Source organism: Desarmillaria tabescens (assembly GCF_030435595.1).
Source record: "Desarmillaria tabescens strain CCBAS 213 chromosome Unknown EV420scaffold_58, whole genome shotgun sequence".
Classification (NCBI taxonomy): Eukaryota; Fungi; Basidiomycota; class Agaricomycetes; order Agaricales; family Physalacriaceae; genus Desarmillaria; species Desarmillaria tabescens.
The window spans coordinates 195,749-214,853 of NW_026848357.1; the positions used below are offsets into that span (position 1 = coordinate 195,749).

At 48.7% G+C, this 19,105-nt stretch overlaps 3 protein-coding genes across 3 annotated transcripts; 2 read left to right on the forward strand and 1 right to left on the reverse strand.

The window, feature by feature from the left end:
• Positions 1–9,087: 9,087 nt before the first annotated feature.
• Positions 9,088–10,489, forward strand: EV420DRAFT_1724005 (uncharacterized protein; the record flags this gene model as incomplete). Its single annotated transcript, XM_060479801.1, has 5 exons — positions 9,088–9,183; positions 9,229–9,449; positions 9,497–9,641; positions 9,692–9,877; positions 9,932–10,489. 5 exons carry the CDS (start codon positions 9,088–9,090, stop codon positions 10,487–10,489), a joined length of 1,206 nt encoding a protein of 401 aa, XP_060324757.1.
• Positions 10,490–13,330: 2,841 nt separating this feature from the next.
• On the reverse strand, positions 13,331–14,790 carry EV420DRAFT_1484965 (uncharacterized protein; the record flags this gene model as incomplete). The annotated part of the gene is made up of 7 exons (XM_060470144.1): positions 13,331–13,378; positions 13,503–13,545; positions 13,908–14,049; positions 14,101–14,190; positions 14,242–14,264; positions 14,584–14,612; positions 14,698–14,790. The coding sequence occupies 7 exons, from the start codon at positions 14,788–14,790 to the stop codon at positions 13,331–13,333; spliced, it is 468 nt and encodes a 155-aa protein (XP_060324758.1).
• A 2,497-nt stretch (positions 14,791–17,287) lies between these two features.
• On the forward strand, positions 17,288–18,426 carry EV420DRAFT_1025347 (uncharacterized protein). The gene is made up of 4 exons (XM_060465370.1): positions 17,288–17,645; positions 17,703–17,961; positions 18,005–18,139; positions 18,193–18,426. The coding sequence occupies exons 1-3, from the start codon at positions 17,426–17,428 to the stop codon at positions 18,126–18,128; spliced, it is 603 nt and encodes a 200-aa protein (XP_060324759.1). The 5' UTR covers positions 17,288–17,425; the 3' UTR covers positions 18,129–18,139; positions 18,193–18,426.
• Positions 18,427–19,105: the final 679 nt, after the last annotated feature.

Here is a 19,105-nt window from a genome sequence, read left to right on the forward strand (position 1 = left end):
GCAGACTGCGCGGAGTGGCGGAAATCCCCTCCTATGCCGTCGGTGTTGTGCGATTCCTCGTTCTTAGCTTCCTCGACTGGTAACGCGGCGAAAAAATTGTTATATTGATCATACGGGGTACCTACATACGTAGTATAAGTCCGACTAGAATTACATGAACGCGCACCAGTAGAAACTAAGTCCTTAGCCGATGCCGTCGAATCGCTTATTTCGACGCCGGCTCGTCTTTTGACGACTTCTCCTTCTCGTCCTTTACTTCTTCGATCTTCGTGTCCTTTCCTAATTCCTCTTTTTCGGCTTCAGCGAGCATTTGGCGGAGGCGAGCGACATTGGGCTTTTTACGAGGTGGGAGTTTGACGGGAAGCCACTTGGACTTGTCGTTGGGGCATTTATGCTTCGGGCTCCACCCAGTGTTCCCACACTTGAAACATCGCTTGTCGGACCATAGCTTGTCGATTTCCATTGGCTGTCCGACCCCCCCGTACGTGGTTCCTGTGGCGTCCTTCTTATCGCCGCTGGAACCCTGTCCCTTCGATTGGTTGCCTCAACCCGAACCGCCTTGGTTCGGGGAGGGCTTACTGGCGAGGCCCTGGGCCACATCGTATCGGTAGTTGGCGTCGATCCTGAGGACTCGCGCCTTCCATTGTGCGTAGGTTGTGGGGCGCTCGTTGTCCCCATGCATAACCGTTCTGCGCACTGTCGGCCTGATCGCCGCTTCCACTGCTTCGAACATCTGTTTCTCGTCGCCAAACTCCTGGCACTTGTGGGCCAACCTCTCGAACTTCGCGAAGAATTCGACTGCGGATTTGAAGTCCGATTGTCGGACCTTCTTCCATTCCGACTTCCAAATGGCCAGTTCCGCGACTTCTTGAAATTCTACCCTGAGGTCATGGGAGAATTCCTCCCAAGTGGGGAATCTCCAATGTCCTTGATCATCTCGGTACCGGTAGTACTGGTCGCCCCACCAGTCCTTGGCCTTCTCTCGAAGGTAGCCCTGCGCAAACGTAATGCGGTAGGGGTTCTGCCCTTGGTCGTTCATGGTGAAGTGCAACGGGAAAACCTGGAAATACATTTCGCAGTGGTGGAGGAAACGGTTGATGTCCGTGGACTCCCTGGTAAAGTACTCTGGTTGCGTGATAAGTTTTGGCTTCACGTCGTTCCAGGGATTATTATCTTTACCCGCCGCGAGCGTCCATGGCGGGATAGGGTCGGGGGGCGATGGAATCGAGGGTGGTACTGGCGGGTTCGGCGGCCTCGGGAGAGAGCGAAGGCGATAGTTGTCGCCCGGCGGGGGAAAATCGCTGGGATAAACTGGTCGTCGCGGGGGTTGAGCCGGTGGCTGAGATGGCACCTCGGGCTGTTTCCCTTTTTTAGAGGGTCCCGCGCCTGGGTTGTCCATGTCGTCATCGTCAGGTCCAGCTCCGGCCCAAAACTCTTCGGTCTCGAGCGGGTTGGGCATCAGCTGGGGTCGTCGGTAAGGCGCACACCCTTGTTGAGGTGCCTGGGGGTTCATCATATTCCATACGACAGCCGCCCGGTGCCAGGTCTCCACTTCTAAGATGTTCTTCATGAGGTATACGTCCCCCATGCTCTTCGCGGCGTGATAATCTTCCCCTGCTTCCGTGAGCATCCACTGGGGGTCCTTCTCCATGTCTTCCATCATGATTTCATATAGGCCATGCCAGGGGAGAAGGTCGAAAATGGCGGGCCTTGGAACAGGTCCCCTAAGGAGGACTTGGCTCACCGCCGCCATTACTGTCGGTTCTAGGGCTCGGCTTGGCAGTCGGCTTGGCATCCTCTGCCTCCTTCCTCTCTCTGGCGATTCGGTCGAGCTCCTTATTCCTCCTCCAGCGTCCGATGTCTGAGTCGGGGTCACTGATCTCCGACTGATAGGCATTCCAGGCTCTCCTCCTGGCCTCGAGATCGGTACTGGCTCTTTGAACGGCCCCTGAATATCGGACGGCGGCAGCGTGTATTCGGTTCTCGACCTCGGCGTCGGTGGCGTCAGGTTCGAGGGGTAGGTCCCACCAGCCTCCTGGTCCTTGGAGGGCATCTTCTTCAGCGCGTCGGATGCGTGCATCGTGCGCTCTTCCTCTGTCCATTCTGGCCTCGACTTCTGGGGAGAGCCGGGCAGCTCCATGGAGTCCGAGGGACTCGACGTACGTGTGATAGAGTAGGGGCCACGGACACTGGGAGGCAGGGACGGGGCTGGCGAAGGCTCTCGATGCGACCGACGGCTCCCAATTGGAGACTCCGGCGAGTCGCTCGGAGGCGGTAACCGTTCCAAGTTCGTCGGAGTCGTAGTCTGGGAACTCGTCCCAAAGCTCCCCATGCGTCGACTCGTCTGAGGGGACGGCGGAAGGGATTGTTGAGGTCTCGGACCTCGTAGAGATCGGGTCGGGCTCTCCTCCAGATGGCTCTCTGGCCACAGGAGCCTCTTCCCGCTGGTTGGCGTAGACCCAACTAGTGGCGGGGTGCCAGCCGACGGGCTGTCCCCTATTGGTCGGCCAGGACCTTGGAAGAGACTGTGGCTGAGCTGCACTGGTGGAAGCCGCGGAGGCTCCAAGGCCAAGCTCGCCGGAATCACTGTCGTAGTCGTCCTCCTGGGCGACCCGGTATCTCCTACTTTCACTCCCCCAGTCGGCATCCGTCCACCATGTTCCTGACCTTCCACTGTAGTTGTCTCCGGTATAGGTCGCATCTTCCTCCGTATTCGGGTAGAGGTTGTCGAGTCGGGTTCTTTCCCACTCTGTGAGCTCATCCCCTTCGAACTCGGTGTCAGGGCTTTCTTCGCCCTCGTCCAGATGCCTGGTGCCTTGTCTTCGGGCTCCGTCGGCGCTTGACTCGCCTTGGACTGGAGACTGATCGAAGAGACCTGGTAAGGGCGTGTCTCCTCGGTCGAGGAGTACGCCCCGGGTATCGGTGATGTCGACTGAGTCGACTGTGGCGCTGGAAGCGCTTCTGTAGGAGTCTGTGCTCGACTCTGAGGATCGCGAGCTGGGTCGCGACGATGTGTAGAGGGATCCTCCAGGTTCCCCGGAGGCGTTGGATTCGACATCTCCGATCGTCTGTTGAGATGCTGCGGGTATGTGAATTACCGGCGGGGGGTACGCCGGAGTGCTGGGAACATAATGGAACGGGAGTTGCGCTCGGACTCGTCTCTGTTGTTGGAAGCAGCGGCGTAGTCGGTACAAAGTAATGGACAAGAAAAAGAGTGTAAAAGTCACGAAGACGGTGAGAATGGAGTCGGACCAGGGCATCCGTGAGTGGGCTTATCCTTGGCGTAAGTCCACGATAGACCATGCAAGCTGATAGACGGCTAGTACAGTGAGAACGATCAAGATTGCGATGATCAGGCTGAGGTCGGTCTCGTAGTTCGAGCCGTTCATCAACACGATCTCGCAGGTTTCGTCAGGAGGGGTGCTTGTCACTATTAACAATAAGATTGTTAATATAGCAGCAAGCTGAAAGGTGAGGATAAAGGGTTTTGTGTTTTTAGAAATGGCGTAGAAATCCGACCCAGAATAGCAGGAGTAATCCTGCAAACACTGGGGATGGGACGTATACGCAGACGAGGAATACTCGGAGGATGGTTACTACGACCAGTCCGAGAGGGTCGTTGAGAAGGAATTGAAGCACGGAGAGTGCGACAATGATCAAGAGAATGATAGGAATAATGTTGGGCAACGGTACGTCGTTGGGCAACGAAGGACGAGCTTCGGCTAAATGTTAGCCACTAACTCCAATCGACTTAGATCGTGCTAGGATCACCACTCGCACTTCGGTGGTAGATACTCTAGCAAGTCAAAGGCGAAATATGAAGTCGATGGGACAGATAGTCACGAAGAACGGAGTTCGATGTTAGGTAGATTAAACCTTAGCCGAAGCTGGGGTTTAGGCCAGCTGAGGCTCTACTTAAATACACGTTTTGTAAACTAAAAATAGCATCGTGAGAAGGCGTCCGTTATGATCGCGTATGAGTAATCATGCTGAGTAAAACAAAGAAAAGAAAGGAGAAATGAATAAACCGTAACATAAGCGTAACCTTCGGGTTGGTATTGGAAAGTGCTAGGCATATCCAATGGGTTGTTCAGCAAGTGCTAGGCGTAACTGAGGGTTCACGCAGTGTGAGGGTACTGGAAGTAGTAGATTGATCAAGTATTTTTAATACAATGTTATCTACAAGTTTATATACTAAGAAAATGTTTGAGTCATTATTATTCTACAATGTTCTATAATATTCTAGTATCAATACGAAGAATAGAGAAAGTAAGAGAAAGTACGAGCGAGTCACTACTAGGACCGAGAAGGCTGAGTTCGGGCATGTGTTGACTCATGCACCGAATCAGTGGATACCCAATATCCATAACACCGTAAGAGGAAATCCACGCTTGGACGAGCGAGCTTTGCGCTATCCCCTCCATGTTCAGAACCACATAAAATTAATCCTCTCTAAACATGCACCTGATGTAACCTGTCCTCCATATCCAGGCCCTTCTACTGTTCCAAAAAAAAAACGCGTAAATTCCAAAACAACCTTACGCGTCATTCCGAATTCCACTGCCTTCAACAACACCTGTCGATTCTCTCGACATTCTGTACTTGTTTTATTGAACCTCCCGAGCACTCTTCACATCCCTACAACGGAGGTACGTTAGAATTCGAATACAAAGATATTCGATATACCTTCAACCTGCACGTGTGTTGTTATGCAGATTCTTCCAATGCTGGGGATATTGCACCTATAAATACACCAAAGAATGATAAGACTGTTCATGTGGCGTCAGCCTGTATACGTTTTGTGCTGGCCTGTTGCCGAGTGTTGGTATTGGTGTGAATTGGTATAAAGGGCAGGGGCAGCGATGGCTTGCAGTATAATACAATGTTCACACAAACTGAAGAGTAATCAGTATCATCATGATATAAGCAGGGGGAAGGATGGTAAACTGTCCATATGTCATTCCAAGAAAAAGCGGAAGACAAGTCGAACGAACGGGACTCAAAATTAAGGGAAAACGCCACCACACGAGGCACTGTCTCGATCCATCAGACGTCATACCCGGTCTTGAGGAGGGACGAGCTGTATCACGGCGACTTGAATAAATCAAATCAACGGAGTTTCCTGTCAGAAAAGTCAGCGTGATAAGGAATAGAATGCGGGAGGAATCGAGCCTTGGAATGCCAATGAGAATATGAAACAGTCGAATTAAACATTCTGCACGCCGCTTGGATGGCAGGAAACAGGTGTCTAGTGGATTTAGCGAGTACACGATCAGTGAAAAGAAGTACATACGTAACACAAAACCAGCGGTTTTGAAACGCGGAAGAAAGCAAAGGAAGCGAATACAGGAATGGGGTACGAGACGATGTTGGTGGTGGTAGTGGAAGGTAACGATGCGTGGCCGAAGTCTCACGTAGTCCAGGTACCTTCCTCTTTGATTTCTTCACTGATACCTACTGTGTTCACTCGCTCATTCCATAGCGCCGTGGTAGTCTCTCACTTGTACTGGATGTGATGGCCTCTTGAACGTTCAGCAAACCTCCAGAACTCGGCAGGATGCAGATTCGGGGTGCGACATGTCAATCATTAGCCGATGGTGCAGATATTCGGGTAAGCGAATCGTTCTAATTCGTATTTCCCTTGCTACCATGATTTTATGGTTCTCAGTCTGGAGCACCGGAAAAATGCACCAAGCGCAATCGGTCCTGTTCATGATGGTCCTTCAGAAACGTTGTTTCGAATTCGAGGACCTTCTACTCAGTCTCATACACAGCTGACTTTTGGATCTTTGAGAAACCGGGAGGGCGTCGATGGTAGCTTCTTCTGGTGAGTATTCATCCATTGCTGACGCGTTCATCATTTAATGAAGATAATCCAAGAGGATTCGATGATCATATGCCGATTTTGAAGGTAGGGACCTGTGTAAGCCAAACTTTGGCACGACATTTGGAGTGGATATGAAAGTAAGTTTCAATTCATTTCTAGATACGCCTAAAAGGATTAAGACTTATTTACTTACTCTCTCGGTCCATGAAATCGAATTTTATTGGCATGACTACTACATACAGTTCTCTACACGCTTACTACCTCAAATCTACACGTTGCGCTATTGTTACAATCAATTTCTTTCGTTTTCAAGCGCTTTTACTACCCCTCCTAACGAATACAAGCCTATTCCGGCCTCCGCTACATATCCGGCATCTATCCATGAGCCTAAATTCTGGGTATTGAATCGCCAAACTACAGCAGTCCGCTAATCAAGGAATGACACGTACCTTTTCCCTAAACGGCGTGGCACCGAGCCCTGAATACCAAAAACCCTCTTATTTCAGGTCCTGGTTTTGACCGTCATCCTGAAACAGCTAATCCATGTATGAGATAGCAAAATCAGGGGGAGAAAGGCGACTTATTGGATACTCCAGCTAATGAGTACAAGCAAATTCTCAGTGTCGGCTACTTCCCTGGCACCGAATGACGAACTAACTTCTGGATAATGATTCATTAAGCTACAGTAACTCGGCGGTCAACAGCAAGGCATACCTTTTCACTAAACAGGGTGCTGGGAACCGAAGAGTATTCCATCCTTCGAAAAGGAAAGATAACTCACGGTTCTCTGGATACAGCTTCTCTACACAAGGCAGGTGTAAACTGGGATGGTGCAAGTCTTGATGCCAACAGCCGCCCACCTGCACAATCAATGGGGTTAGAGAAGGGAGGCACGACAACTGAAAACGAGGCTCACGATAATGTCATCTCGACGGCCTTTCTTCCTATAAAGGTGATCCTGTGAAAAGAATTACACCTGAGTATGCAGTCATTATTGCCAATGGAATACAAACCCATGATTTGTTTAGAATGGAAATAGAGGAATTGCGGAAGGAAGAGTAAGTCCCATGTCCAACAAGATCAAAATGGAATCGCTTATGAATGTCACGGCTACAGGCACAATGATTGGCACTTCATGTTCACCTGTGGCGCTGCGAGAAGAATCTATGACCTCATACAGAGGAACTGTCAGGGAGTCGGCCCCGTTGTAAACGTGCCAAATTCGACGGAGATCCCTAGATGTGGGAATGTCAAAATGAATGCCTCTGACTGTGGCGCATGCCTTACCGTTGAACATTAATCCGCATCTCCCGCCTGCTGCCAGTCGCCATCACCAAGTGTCGTTACGAAAGCAATGATTCCAGGGAATGTCGGCCATGTCCCGGGCAAGACGAAGACCCTGAATATTGGGTGTGAGTGCGCCGTTGTCGTGGGTTTTTTCAGTGACTCACCAGAGCGCATATGCAGGGCCTAGATACAATTCTTGAATGGGTTCTATGTCAGAAATTGAGGACTTAACTCAATTATCCAGCTATAGAGGCAGAGGAAAGGTGAGGAAACCACAGCAAAGGCAGCAAGGGTTACCCTGGAAGCAGAAAAATGAGCACATTGAGGAGAGGATGGGATGGGAAAAGTGAAACGATGCGACTGAGTGGTGAACTTTGACCTGAGAACGTCGTGGGCACGGGTTTGCGATGAGATAATACCAGATCACTCGCCTTTTTCCCCAGAACCCCTCATCACAGTGCAGCGTATTCTTTAATGATCATCTGTTCGTCGGTGAAGTTGTTGGTCCAGTGTGTGATGAATGAATGTTTCAGTACATGTAAATATCCTGATGAAATTGACACAGATGAGTTTCGTTAGGGTCTGATAATGAGTCACGAACTAAGGTGTACTGTGTAACAGCTCAGTCAGGTTCTCGGGTCCTGAATTCCTTCTCACTCATTGTCCGACTCCTTGCCATGAAACAGACATAGTTTCTATCACAGCGCCAATTATCCTCGTATAAGATAAGTACAACCGTTGCAACTTCTGGTAATATTGTTTAATCTTGTAGCTAATGCAAACATGAGCTCTGAAACTTGGCACACTCTCTAGTACAACGCAATCCATTGAACTCTCAGACTTGACAGCCTAAGTTTGCCTTTGAATGATTCAACTTATCATTGAAAGAAGAGATGACGTGGAGCGGAATATCAATGCTCTGGAAGACATCTTGGGTAATAATTTCACAAGACAGAGGACTGTGTGCACTTACAGCTTCTTTAGCTCTGCCGTCAAAACTATGGGGTGCGATCTGAAGGACCGGAGGAACCAGATGCCCTCTACACTCTGTAGCCGAGTGGTTAGACTGATTTACTGAGCGCAAATTGAACCTAGCAATTGTGAATTTTGCGAAAATATCACGAAAGCATCCAAAGAAAGTGATTCAATCTGATAAGGAGAAGATGGACAGGATGGAACACTGGATTCTGATTCATACTTGGCGAAGTATTACTAGCGTGGTGCATTTTATTTTACAGGATCATGTTTAAGGCGTTGATGCAACGACGATAGATAGATATTAGGATCTTCCCTGAAAATTGAAAGCAACAACCCAGTAATACGAGAGGAAAGGGGTACATCTGTGAGTTAAGCTAGACTACTCTGAGAAGATACATATGCTCGAATTACATAGCCGTTCAGCACCTGACATGATTCCTTTGCCTAGAATTTTTGTCCAAGATATCCCCCATGGCCCCAACACGTCTGTTCATTCGAAGTCCTTGTCAGACATGGTTTAGATGGAGAACTGAATGAGGTTTTCTCCCTATCCCTCACATGGCACTACTGCTGCAATGGATAGCTTTCATGTAGGGTTCGATTCCCCCCTGGTGCATACGCAGATAGACCCGGATCACGCTTTTGATTCGATTTTTGGCTTTGGATGCTGGTCCTGCATCATGTAAGGAAAATATATATCTCATCCCAGTCTATGGGCCTAATAGCGGGAACACATGACGGTAAAAGTTTTATTTTTATGAGACCACTCTGGGTCGTCGGACAAGTCGAGCGAGTTGTGAAAACAGGGAGCACATACTGTATTTAGTCTGCTGCAGACCACTTCTCATACCATGAAGGGAGGGCAAGTCGTCCACAGTTGATGTTGCGACGATGCGAAGGCTATCCGCACTGACTACCCGGGAATGCCATGGGAACGGATTAGTAACTGGCTAACTCGGCCCGTAACCACACATTCATCTTGGACTGCAACGTCCATGAATGATATCGATACACTCTACAACTTACCTGACGATGTGATGATCTACATTATCGCGTTTCTTTCCGTTCCTGATATCCTTCTCCTCCGCCAGGTGAATATTTCACAGCTAAATGATCCCAGGTGCTAATAATGACAGATATGCAAATGGTTCAACGCACTCACAAGACTACACATCATCTGGACAAATGCATACAAACTCGATATCATCTCCAATGACTACCCCATTCCCGTCGATGACACCGATCTTGAACAGCGCACGCGCCATGCCTACCAACTCGCAACTCGATGGCGAGCAGACCCTCCTCTGATATCAGCAAGCGAGACAAGTTTCACTGGCTCGCCATTATCCGAAATCAAGTTCATACCAGCCTGACAACACAAGTGGCTACTGACTGTATCGAAAGGAATCTGGTCGGTACTGACGATCTAGGATATCATGCACGGGGGGCACAAGTGCTCGGAGTGGTCGCCAAGAGGCACACTGTTCAGTGGGGTGAAGCTGAACACGGATACAGAGTCCGAGGCGAGCATCGCTGTGGCGTTGGATGGGTGAGTGTTTGTTGTTCTGATGACCCATCGCTAACTTGTGTAGATTACAGAGGATCGCGCTCCTGCATCTGGACGACGATGGAGCACTGCATGAAATCCACTCATTCGACATCGACCTCCATCCAGTTACCCTCACTGGTGATATCATAGCCCTCATCGACAACTTCTCTAAGACACTGATCTATAATTGGAAGACCGATGAGCAGGCCTGCCTCGATGAAGGAGGCGACATGCAGGTAACCATTCGCTAACTGTTCTACATATCGCTTATTCATCTCATTCACTTACAGTACGGCCACTGCATCCAAGTCATCTTCACCGCGCTAACCGTCCTCGTCATCCGCGCACGCTCCACCAACTTCTACACTACCCTGCCCTTCCTCCACGGACAAACACACTCTCCCGTTACCTCCCACTCTTTTGGCTGGGTCGCCGGTGCCAGTGCAACATCCTCATCGGTCCTCATCCGCTCCAAGATTGATAACTCCTGGATAACAAGGTTTGACTTGTTCAAACTTATCTCTTCCTTCCTGCCAACCTTCACCAGCGAAAACCCCTGCCGACGCGGCACTCTTCAATGCACAGATGTCATACTCTGGAAACGTGGGACTGCTGTATGGATACGGACCCATGATCCTGCGATGGCCTTCCCCTCCGAAGAACACTATGGGCACGAGACTCTCATGGCTGCCGTATTCCCTGGCACGCTGAACCCCACTGCTCGACCCCGTGTTCGAGAGGTGTGTTCAAACCCGTTGAATAACTGGACCGCGTTGGATTACGATGAAGAACTCGGGAGAATAGCCCTCGGGTCGGGGTTTGGGAAGATTACAATTGTCCAGTTGTAGTGCATATACATGTCCTTTGTGACGTACTGGGTGTGTGACGTCCAAAACTAGGGTTCGAATCCCTTCGGAAGGGTTATATTTTGTGATACTCTTTTTCTTCCTTGCGCCTGAGCTTGAGCTTGATTCCGCATACTCATGCTTCGTGGAAGTAATCGTATTTTCATTACTAGGCCATCTGCCTTTCCACCGACTGACTAGTTATGTGATTGTTATAAGCGGCTAATTTCCACAATGAGCATCACTATGAAAGGAAACTGTAAACCGTCATTCAGAGATAACCCTTCATGAACCTGTGGTTTTATCATGCTGGTTCTCTGGGTTCAAGTCCCAGTCGGAGGATCTCTAACAGAGGTAATGAGTAATTCTTTTTGTATCGTCTTTTTAGAGCTCTTATGCCATGGCAAGGCTTGAGCCAGGACAAGGCTTAGGGTACCACAGAAGAAGTCGAATTGGTCATGTCCTCTTTCTAGGGGTATCTTTGGGTTTTATTTATTAAGGACCCATCCACCTCTTTGTCCATTTTTGATTCAGTGTACTCATTACGCCTCATGCAAGTGATTCGTATTTCCATCACTGAGTCATCTGCCTTTCAACTTTCCAATCACTTGCGTGTTCTTTAAAGGCGGCTTGTTTCTGCAACAAAAGAAACTGCCAAACAAGAATCCATATAATCCTTCGTGATGTTGTGGTCTTATCATACTAATTATCTGGGTTCGAGTCCTGGTTGAAGGATGGCCCTTAGAAATCTCTTTTTACATCTTGTTCGATCTACTTATCATATCAAAGAAACTCTAAGCAAGAATCGAAACACCTCGTCGTGACGTTGTGGTACTGTGATTTATCCTGCGTTGCTTACCTGGGTTCGAGTCCCGGTTGAAGGGTTCAATGTTCAGCTTTGAGCCATATGCATTTTGGTATCTTCTTATCTGTATTAGGAAAAGTCTCACGGTACCAGCAATCTGTCACGTCCTCTTACCAGTGTCCACGATATTTGTTATGCTCTCTGCCAGTATGTACGAGTCTATGTATCGGCTCAGATCCTTACGACGGCTCTAAAATGGGGTGTGCGTGCTGCTGCTACTTGCCTCCCCCTTGCGTACCTTTCCTCCAGAATTCTATTTTCCCTCGAGTCCCCCACTCAGAGTATGCCCTTCTATTTTCTAAGTAGTCGTGGTAATCGAAAGAAAAAGTCTCCTCAGTCCGGTGTTCCTCGATACACGTGCTGGCAATATCAGCATGGCTATGCGGAAGAATGCAGGTCATTCACCCACGGGACACGGGGGTTTGTGTTACTAAGATTTCACGTTTACGAGACAGCAATGGGTGGCCTGCAAAAAGCTTCTCGGGGTGGCGGGACGGTGGTTCGATTCCTCATGGCTGGTGATGTATTGATTGGTCACTCGGGAGACTGATTTTAACCATTCTACTATGGTCCAAATATTTTGCAACCAAGACACCATTCGAAGCGGTACGTTTACTCTATTTCTTGCACCCTTGTTTCGCGGTTTTAGTTGTGGGACCATGTTCCGGACATTTTGCACACAATTAACATCCTGCGCAAGGTAGTGTGACGGTATTCAAGTCATACTGAAATGAGCGTCCACGAATGCGTGGTGTCCAGACTCATAGCATGCAGTTGCAACTATTTCGTCCTGTGTCGTCCAGGAAGTGAGTCTCTCCTCACTTTATGTACCCAAGGTGTTCATTCTCCAAGTCGATGTAGATCAAGGATAACAAAGCAAATGGCTGCCTGTGGTTCGATTCCACAGGCCAGCTCATCATTATTCTGACCTGGACGTTTATTTTTTCTCCTCTGCTTTCATTTCGATGCGAAGAAGATGGGAGGGTGTAGCAGGGGGTTGGTATAGATACACAGATGAATAGATTCACAGGGTGTAGGACTTCTAGCGCATGTCGCACTATCACTTCGGGTGATGGAAGTTAGGCCAAGATCGTACTCGAGTCTGAATCAGATGTTGGTTGGGAGCACGTGTATCTCCTAGCTCTCATGAGCCCAACTACCAGGGGTGTTAAGCATCGGCCTGGTCATGGGTTCGGTTCCATGCCATGGCAATTTTCCAAGTCATCGAATTTTTGCTGTCCCCATAATACGGCAATTCTTTCGAGGAGGATCAAACGATGGTTTGTATATGTAAGAAGGGCCAGTTCGTAAAGTCAAGAGAAGTAAGTTAAAGCTAAGTAATAGTAAGTAAGCATATATCGGTATAGTAGTAGTAGGCATACCTCAGTCGGAACACAGCGTGTGGTGAGAACGACTGAGGGATCGAACGGTAACTACGGGGTATATATACTAGTCGTGTTGAAGTATAGGGGTGGTAGGAAAAGAAATAGTCCGTACGGCGGTGTACAATATAGGTTAGAGTCGGGTATCTATGTCGGGGTGCACGTGTCTCCTTCAACAGTTCGTTCAGTGTGCATTTGAGCTTTCAGTCGATGGGACCATAATGTAGGTGCGTACGCGGATATTCATTCTTGACGTTAGTTGAATATACTAAATTGATCATGGCTGTGCATAGAAGTAACACCAGCATCGTGGGTTCTTAGTCCCAGGTCCACGAGACCTCCTACACACTTGGTCAGAAATGACATCTGAAAAACGAAAGGTAAGTGTACCTTGAGGGCAGGAAAACGGTGGCCACCAAAAACGACAATCAGAGAAATAATGAACCGGAAAGCAGCTACGCCGTGAGGGTTGGTTTCGAAGAGTATTGAGTACCATTGCACCAATCCATCGTCTCATAGAAATGGTGTCGTGTTTGGCATCAAATTTCTTATCGATCGATGAACGAAAGACCCTGCTTTCGTAAAGATACCCCAATCTCAGATCTTTCGTATACTGCTCGCTGGATGTGTTTCCTCCCGAATTACCTGTTCGTTGGAAGGAGGCGTATTATTGCTAGATTCTCTCATGATATCTAGGTGGAAAATGGTAAGCGGACTGTGATGGAAGATAGAGGAGATGTTATACCTTCATAGGAACGTCCCTACTCACCCACCTCCCTAGAACAGGAAAGTTCATCCGGCCGTAGATTTCTCTGTATGCACGATCAGAAAGCAAACCTCCTAGAGATAAAGAGCATACCTGGAGCATGGCAATAGTAAACATGTACTGTAATGTCTCGATGAGCTTCTAGTACCTGTTATGCTTAGCAGATTATCCTGGCTAGGGGAGCGTTAGAGGTTAGTGCGTGCTTTCGGGCTTTTTGTCGGGTGCGGCAAGATCAGATATACGAAGCAGAGCTGCTTTGTACGATACTGGTGCCACCGTAACGAATATATATCATTCCAAAGAAGTTACTTTCCGGCTAACTGGACGGTCTTTCTCAACGTAATGCTAAAGGTTTTCTACTATGCGGCTTTGTTAGGTGGAAGGCACAGGAAGAAGAGTTCGATATACTTTGGCGAATACCTCTCAATACAGTGCGACAAGACCTCTGGATAGTTGGCTTCTCGGCTGTGGGGGAGACAGCCATTGCCGGTGAATGACCTCGCTGATGAGATCTTTTCACGATGGTAGATGACAGCCGATATTTCTCTCACTGTACATAGGGTCAGAAACTATGACTGATAAACGGACTGAGAAAACGCACCATCTTTCATGAATAAGACGAGAATATCCATTGCATGGAGGTGACCCCGTGGACGGGGTTTGTTCAAGCAGCCAACAGCGAATTTTACCACTGTACATACAATCAGATATTATGGTTGATAAATACGCCGAGAAAACGTACCATCTACCAAGGAAAGATTTAATCTTGATAGGCCAGAAGGGGTTTATGGTGCAAGCCAACCTGTTAGAACAAACACGATTCAATGCGGGCATTTTCGCGTTTTTTATTTCGCTGGGGATCGACGTCTCGTCTCGTGTGGTAGGCAGGTTTGAGGGTTCGAAAGGGTGCATCGGTTGTCTCCCTGGTAACGGAACGCTACCCGGATTGGGGAGTTGATGCTGGTCGGTTTGACGCATAGTGCTTCTTCTGTCTGTTGGTCCAGCTTTGCGGATGAGTACGAACCCTGCTTATACTGTGTGAGTCACTCGGTTAGAAAAGTTTGTAGGCGATGGATGTACGCACCTAAGTTCAGGCGGCCATGCAGTCTTGTCCTTGATGCACCTGCCGATCGACCTGACCATCAGTGTATCAGTGTTTGTCTGACAGTCTGTAGCTGAAGAATGAAGCGGGACTCACCGACAGAGCTTGATTGGCTGGCCTTCCAGGAGAAAAAGTCACAAAGCAGATCGGTATTATTGCGAGCAGAAAAAGAACAAGCCAGCGTTTCATTACGAGGCCAGAGTTTTTGTCAATAAAACTTGATAAGACATTCAGGGATTTGCTAGCACAATGTTAGGGTGGTCGACTTGGCAGGATGTCATGCTTATCTGATGACGATCAAGGCAAAATCGGTTCAGGGGGCGGTGAACCTGAGAACGAGAGAACAGGATAAAATTTTGAAATCCGGGACAATATCGTGGTCAGGTGATGTCGTGAGGGCAGGTCTGGTCGCGTCTTCCGGAATCTGAACCAATGGGCACATTGGCGCTTCATGCTTGCGACTCACTAGTAGCTGTTACCGATCAGTGGTCGGACCTTACGACATTTAATCGCTGCAATCATTTTTATACGTGCGCTTTCATTTTGTTAAAAGATCTGTTCTTAGTGGCGTGAACAATGTCGATGAACAAGTCTTATAACTCCTGCAGCCGTGAAAAATCCAGATCGGAAGAATTCCTGGGATCCAGCACTTATTGTGAGAGTCAGAATGTCGAGTAGATCACTGATTCATTGAAGATTTTTGCAGTAGCAATTGAGAGACAGAATCAAGATGGAATTGGAAATTGACATGTGTACCTCACGTGGGGAATTTGATCGATGCTATTTCGTAATTCTGGTCTTTGCTTCCTTCCCTCACTCGGCGGAGACGCGCGATTCGCTTCTTCCTCAGATGGTAGCTTCAAGTCAGTGGGAAGATGATCTAACGGAGATGAAAACGAACCTGATGTACGTTACATCGGTATGCGTCTGGGGACTTGAAAACTGACTTTATTTCCAGATTACTTACCATGCGCAACGCCTCCGGCTTTTATTTCAGGCCATCCTAGAACACGACTATCCTTCTCCAAGGAGATCAACATCAACAGTATCTCATCACAGGGCATATATCGACGTTCCTTTTGGCTTTCGCTGACCCTCGCAGGTGCATATTCTCGCGACGAAGAATCGTCTGGTTTGTAGGAAGAGAAGAAGGAACAGGGTCGATAGTGATGCGGTTGATGCGCAGTTAGATTGGGCGAGCTTGATGGATGACTGTGAAGAAATGCGACTACGCCAGGTAAGACTTTCTCTCGCTTCCCGGCACGCATTACTGACAGCGAGAATCCAGACGTGCAAACGTTTCCACATGCTCAGAGGACTCCACAACGATTTCAAACTCGACATCCTCTCCAACGACTAACCATATTCCTGCGATGAAGTCGTTCCCGAGCACCACATGCACCACGCTCCTGCTGGCTCTCCTCTCCCTGAGACCACCCTCACCAGATCCCCTGTATCTGAAACCCTCCAAGGTTCCCGGCTCCTAGCTGTATCTAATGGGAATCTGGTCGGTCCTCATGGTCTGCATTATCGGATGCGAATACCAGTCCTGTTATGGATCTGCCAAAATCCGGATATGCGAGCACGAGGCGAGGAGTGATGATCGAAGCGAGGTATGATTAATGAAAAATGATGTACGTCGTTAGGGAATATAATGGATTCCGGCAAGGGTTCGTGAGGAGACCTAAGAGGTCCTGTTTGCGAAATAAAGAGATCAGCAAGCGCGAAGCAATTACTGAGGGAAATAGCCGGTAAGCGCGGAGCAATTACCGATATAGAAAGCCTGTAAGCGTGAAGCTATTACAGGCCGTGGGTGAAGGCAAGCGCTAAGTGTAACCTTCGGGTTGGTGTCAGAAAGCGCTAGGCGTATCCAACGAGTTGTTCAGCAAGCGCTAGGCGTAGCTGAGGGTTCACGCAGTGAAGGTGTCCTGAAAGTGGTAGATTGGTAGATTGATCAAAACTTTCTAATACAATGTTACCTACGAGTTTATATACTAAGGAAAGATTAGAGTCATTATTATTCTATAATGTTCCATAATATTCTAGTATCAATATGAAGAATAGAGAAAGTAAGAGAAAGTACGAGCGAGTCACTACTAGGACCGAGAAGGCCGAGTTCGGGCATGTGTTGACTCATGCACCGAATCAGTGGATACCCAATATCCATAACAAGTCCTCAGAGTGGGCCCTAGAAACGCGTTGTTCACCAGGGTGAAGCTCAATGCGGAACCTAAATCCGAAACGAGTATCTTAGATAGGTAAGCGCTTGTTCATCTTAGGAACGACGACTAATGCATGTAGGTTACAGAGGATCGCACTCCTGCATCTGGACGACAACAGGAACCCTGCATGAAGACCACACCATCCATACCGACTTTCGCCCAGTCCTAGTCAACCTCCCAGGTAACATCCTAGCTCTGGATCTGACCAATGACCCCTCCAAAATGCCGTCGTACAACTGGTGGGCCGGTGAACACACATACCTCAATAGCATAGGTAAAATGCAGGTGCGGTTCCTATGACTATTATAATCACGCTTCTTCAACTCATCGACTCACAGTACGATGTCCGTATCTAAGTCATCCACAACCCAGCCGTCACCCTTGTCGTCCGCGCCTGCTCTATCACTTTCTACAACACCTACCCTCCCTCGTCGGCACCAGGCATGCCCACTCCATCAAATGGAGTCGACAGCACCAGCACGACACCCGCCTCCGTCCTCATCAGCTTCACAAACAACAACCCTGGGCATCTGAACTAACTTTCCTCTCCCTCTGTTTCCTCACCTCCTGACGCGGAGCCCTCCGATGCCTGGACCCCTTCCATGGTCGCGCGATGGTCCGACACACCGCTATCTCTGCGGCCATCGCCCAAGTCCTCGTTCTCGTCGAACAATTGGACGGCGTTGGATTATGATGAAGACTGGGCTCGGGGAGATCACACATGCTCTTGTTCTGTTCAGGGATGTTCCACTTGTGCACCTTCGGAATCGGGACAAACCTCACCGACACCATTCGCCACAACTGGTTTTTCTCTGGGTTCAAGTACGCTTCATGATGGGTCCGTCGTCTTCTATCTCATGCACATACATCTCTATATAGGCCGACAGGATCTTCTCGGCATGGGGTGCCAGAAAGAAATGAAGGTACAAAGTGGAACCCCGCACACTATTCCGCTCGTGCACGGACCCTCGACGCATTTCTGTGGGAATCCGCCAGACTCTCCTCGTGTGCTACGCCGACCACTACTCGCTTCTCTTGACAAATTCTTGTCATCGTGCACAATGTTGCTCCCTACGCATTGCGCACTAGCGCGTCATCGATTGCGGTGTGTCCCTAGTGTAGAGGTTTTGTCAAATAGGTAAGCACTCGTTACTCCGATAAACAATGGCTGGCTTATGTAGGCCACAGAGAATAATGCTCCTGCATTTCGATGACAACGGAACCCCACACAAAATCCAGTATAGCGACAACAGTATCTGCCCTCGCCGTCGACATCCTTGGGAGACCGGCACGTGCGAGACTTAGGCGACGTGTAGGTAAGCATACTCTAGCTCTTCTAATCATGCTTACTCATATCTTGTGCCCACAGTACGAACGCTATATCCAAGCCATCTTCACCACACGCGCCATCCTAGTCCTCTGCACGCGCCTCCATCAACCTCTACACCGTGCTCTTCTCCGCTGACTTCATACAAGTCGTCTTTGCCCCGACTTCATCCACACCCAACGACGCTCTCTCCATCCTCATCTGGTCCGATATGACAACTGAGTCTTTCGCTCCAGCTCTAAATTATCCCTTTGTGCATTATGAATGAACGCGCCACAGCGAGACAGTATCCTGTCGTCCAGCACTCTAATACACCGATATTGTTCTCAGCAGATAGAGAACGGCAGTATGCATCCATTAACACATGGAGGAGCATAACACCGGGAGAACACCGGCCGCAGTCATATTCCTAGGTCAGCTTATGGCGGCGTGAAGAGCTTGGAAGGGTCTGGGTTTCATGTATCATTCGTGGTACATTGACTAGGTTGCGTCCACTATCATGGTTTTATCCCAAAAGTGCCTGTAGCTCGATATGTAGACCGGCTTTCCGTGGTTTGACTCTGCGGAAGGGCTATTTAATGCTTCAGAGAATCATAACCTTCTTTTAGTTCGAAACAAGGGTGAAAAGCGTGATGTGTGATTACGTTGTAAGTATTGCCGCTTAATTCCTGAGATTCGGGATCGCCAGGATCAATAGTAGACTGGTGCGGAAATTGGAGCTGCGGGAGTGGACTACCTCGCTTACGGAACAGTTTCATTTTGATGTTGTGTCGATAAGAGGTTTCAGACAACGGTGCAGGTCCCTCTTGATCATGACGCGAGTAGTACTTATGTCCAAAAGAAGAGCATGCACGGTTGCCGGCGGCAACTCGAAGCTCGGTTTTTCTCTTACCATCATCCTTCTTTTTCCTATTATTCCCATTCTACCTCTCAGCTGAGATCCTTCAAGACGATT